Below are 4,214 nucleotides of genomic sequence, written 5' to 3' on the forward strand. Positions count from 1 at the left end.
GTCCTTCATACTTGATAGCCACTAACTAAGCTCTAAATTTTGATCGACCCATGACCTTGTTTTATCAAAAAGTTCGTTGGTTTTTTCCTAAATTTCAAGACAACCTTTGACAATCGAGTTCTCAGAGAAAAAGAACATGATAAGGGCTTAGAGAAAACCCAAGGTATTTTAATAAAATGGTCAACCAAGAGTCAAAGGATTAATCTATAGAGTTATCAAACATGGAGGACTATGCTGTATTTGTGCTCAAGATATAGGGACTAAATAAATAATTTTACAGAAAGAATCAACACCAAACAAAAGGCGGCCTCACTCTCCCCCCTTTAAATAGTAAAGAATCCAAAGAGTTTAAAGGCCGCTTTCGTTTTGACTTTGTGCTCCTTTCTTACTTCACTAGCTATGATCTCTCACTCTCCACTTCTCTCTCAACCTCTCTCCCACTTTCTTCTTCTTCTTCTTCTTCCATTGTTTTTCACTTCAGTTGCTTCTCAATGCAAGAACCCACCAATTATCTTCAACTTTGGAGACTCTAACTCTGACACTGGAGGACTAGTTGCTGGACTTGGCTTCCCTGTCAATCTCCCTAATGGCCGTACATTCTTTCATAGATCAACTGGTAGATTATCTGATGGAAGGCTCCTGATTGACTTCCTTTGTAAGTGCCTCACACCCCCACTTTTCTTTTTTCTTCTTTTTATTGATCAAAGTATGAATGTCAAATGGCCTTCCTTGATCACGGGTTCAAGTCGTGATTTTGATCATGTGTAGTGCTGTTGTTATTAGATTTGATTTGATAAAGTGGGGTCCAAAGATTTAATTTTCCCTGTCTCCAGTTGATGCCATCCACAAATTTCTCTGTTTGTCAGTTGTCACGTTACTATAAGGCCCCAGAAATGCATGTACCTGTCTTGAAATTATACATTTTGGCTGGATTTGCCCTTGAATTCAGCTATTTTGGCTGGTATCTTTTACAGTCTTATTTACCTTTCACTTTTAACAAATCAATGTGAATAGCATGAACTTATCGCAGACTGTGAAATGTGAACAATTAATGAATGGCAGCATATCCTTAGATCAAGTCTTGTGCTTGAATCAATATGGAATTAATGTACGCTTAAGCTCTAAAAGCCTAGTATAGTGAGTGACCATAGCTTAATTAGCCATAACACAGTTGTCTTTGCAAGCACATTGGTAAAGCGACATGGTATTGTCTCAAGATTCAAATCTCACTTGCACATCAGTAGAGCATAAAATGATATAATTCCCAGTGCCCATTTGCCCATTCTGACAGGTTAACAGGTGCATGGACCAAAGTGTTAAGCTTTATTGTATTTTATTTTTTTAATGCAGGTCAAAGCTTGAATGCTAGCTTTCTAAGCCCATACCTGGACTCATTGGGGGGGTCCAGGTTCACAAATGGTGCAAACTTTGCAGTTGTCGGGTCTTCTACCCTCCCAAAATATGTACCCTTCTCGTTGAACATTCAACTAATGCAGTTCCTTCATTTCAAAGCTCGCACTCTTGAACTTGTCACTGCTGGTATTGTTTAATTTTCTCCTACTCGTCAAAGAATTATATGTTAGTTTTCTGCTTTTAATAGCTTTTGATGACTCTACCAAATTCAAGATATGATATAGTTTTGACATTTGAAATTAATGGGGATTTCATGGTTGTGGTGAACTGGGAATTCAACACTGTAGGCAATGAGATCAAATGATTGTGTGAGTCCTGGCTATGGACCTTCAATTTTAATTGATGGGCGGCAAGATTGAATTGCCAATAACTTCTTTATGTATGATCTGATGTCTGTGGTTCGTCATTCCTGGAATTCTTATCGTGTCTAATCATGAAGCTTACAGTCTCCTATGATCAATAGATAAATGGTTGTTATTAGGCTTCCAGAAGCATAAGGCCTAACCTTTGATGTGCTCATATCGACCTGGAAGATACTTTAGTAATAGTGAAATCATGTTGGAAGATAATGTATTTCCAGCTTATGAAGTGTTCAGGCAATCTGCAACTTATACTATTTAATTGGCCTTTAGGTTTTGGAAATTTCATCACCGATGAAGGACTCCGAAATGCGCTTTACATTATTGACATTGGCCAAAATGACATTGCTGATTCATTCTCCAAAAAAATGTCTTATGCACAAGTAACCAAAAGGATTCCCTCTGTCGTTTTAGAGATTGAAAATGCTGTGAAGGTGAGTTTAGCAATCTGAGAAAGCTTGGTAACTACCACCCCATGTATTGGTTTATTGACTAAGAATATATTGAATAGGTTTTATACAATCAAGGAGGCAGAAAATTCTGGATACATAACACTGGACCGCTAGGCTGTCTCCCTCAAAAACTTTCACTAGTTCAGAAGAAGGATCTGGATCCAATTGGATGTATTTCAGATTACAACAGGGCAGCAGGATTGTTCAATGAAGGACTGCGTCGATTATGTGAAAGGATGAGGTCTCAATTGTCCGGAGCAACTATAGTCTATGTAGATATCTACTCAATCAAATACGATCTCATTGCCAACTCCTCCAAATATGGTAAGAAAAACCTTCTAATTGCATCGCAGTGAATTTTTTCTTTCTCCTTTTTTAAGAACATTCTGTATGTTTTTTTATATTATGCTGACTGTGAAACAAGACGAGACATGAAGCACGCATATACTATTCCTCATGTATTCGGATTCCAAACCCCTTACCGTTTGCTTGCGAATCTATAAAAGATACAATGCATGCATATATTGATCCATAGTTTAACTGCTCGATCAAATGCTTGAACTGCTAATTCATGCAATTTCATATTAGAACTAGAGTTTCCATATAATGAAATAATAGTTATGCAGGTTTTTGAACTAAATGTATTGCTCTGATCAATCATATGGCAATGCAGGTTTTTCGAGTCCATTGATGGCATGTTGCGGTTCTGGAGGGCCTCCGTACAACTATGATATAAGAGTAACATGCAGCCAGCCTGGTTATCAGGTCTGCGACGAAGGATCCCGATATGTTAATTGGGATGGAATCCATTACACTGAAGCAGCTAATTCGATCGTAGCCTCCAAAGTGCTGTCAATGGCTCACTCTTCACCGAGCATTCCATTTGATTTCTTCTGCCGCAATTGAGCAGCATCCAAGAAGGATGGTATCTCCATATAAGCTATTTTCTCTATAGTTTTATTTCCTTGGACAATAGCACCAAACAAAAGCATGGTGCAGCCTGTGATAGAGAAGATTTCACTTTTGTCGAAAGAGGGTTGTAATTGTAAACATGCCAACATGAAAAACTGGCTATTGGCCTTCTAATAAGGAGTCGGGAGGATTAGCTCTGTTCTCTCATATATTTCCTATCTTGAATCTTCTCCAAGAACCACAAGTAATTCTCATGCAATCTCTCTATCCTCCTGGTGAAGTACACAGCAATTCTTGAAAATAATGAAAAACAATGGTACTTTTGGCTAATCTTCTGCCATAATTCTTAAAGAAACTGGATGGGCAGCACTAGCCGTAGAAAACAAGTTGTTTAGGAGGGTGTTGAAGCACCGACAGTTCAGAGAATAAGCAAAAAGGAATCTGTGATTACAAATATTTTTTTCAAGGCAATATATTTGGTGGATGTGAACATAATTTTTGACATGATATTGTTTTCCATGGCAAGAAAATGAGTAATGATGACTTATCATCTCATGTGTAGCTTTTAGTTGCCGTGTTGACATCGAAGAGACGGCTTCTCATTCTTTTATTTTAAAATAATAAAAAAATCATTTAAAAACTATTATCAAGTTAGATACGCAAGCTAGATTTATTTTATATCTATATTTGTTTTTCTTGTTAAACATGTTTTTATTATTTTTATAATTTTATTTTTATCTTGAGACATTAAACGATCCCAACTTTTCCACAAGATTTTTTTTAAATGAACAGAGACTATTAATGAAAAATTACATCCACACATAATATCTAAACCGCGCTCCGAGTTATAAGTTTTTTTAAAAAAAATTATTAATTGTATAAGCTATTTTGATATATTTTTTACATAAAAAATTTAAAATATAAATCAAAAAATATATGCAGGTATCTAATTAAATAAATTAATAATCATTTATGTAAATAAATAGAAAAAAATATTAACAATAGCCAAAAAACAATTGAGAAATTAAGAGATAAATATAGGTCAAAATATTCAATCACACAAAATAAGATATTCACC

The 4,214-nt window shown here is 35.8% G+C and overlaps 1 protein-coding gene across 1 annotated transcript; it reads left to right on the forward strand.

Annotated features, from left to right (window-relative positions):
* Positions 1–221: 221 nt before the first annotated feature.
* Positions 222–3,354, forward strand: LOC133694926 (GDSL esterase/lipase At1g09390). Its single transcript, XM_062116615.1, has 6 exons — positions 222–236; positions 337–655; positions 1,351–1,539; positions 2,046–2,206; positions 2,284–2,548; positions 2,898–3,354. The coding sequence occupies exons 1-6, from the start codon at positions 222–224 to the stop codon at positions 3,128–3,130; spliced, it is 1,182 nt and encodes a 393-aa protein (XP_061972599.1). The 3' UTR covers positions 3,131–3,354.
* The last annotated feature ends 860 nt before the right edge of the window (positions 3,355–4,214 follow it).

Source organism: Populus nigra, chromosome 5 (genome assembly GCF_951802175.1).
Source record: "Populus nigra chromosome 5, ddPopNigr1.1, whole genome shotgun sequence".
NCBI lineage: Eukaryota > Viridiplantae > Streptophyta > Magnoliopsida > Malpighiales > Salicaceae > Populus > Populus nigra.

Excerpts from the sequence above, each read along its gene's own strand:
- LOC133694926 (XM_062116615.1), top strand. Across the intron at positions 656-1,350 it reads GCTCCTGATTGACTTCCTTT|GTCAAAGCTTGAATGCTAGC; the intron begins GTAAGTGCCTCA and ends TTTTTAATGCAG. Across the intron at positions 1,540-2,045 it reads TCTTGAACTTGTCACTGCTG|GTTTTGGAAATTTCATCACC; the intron begins GTATTGTTTAAT and ends ATTGGCCTTTAG.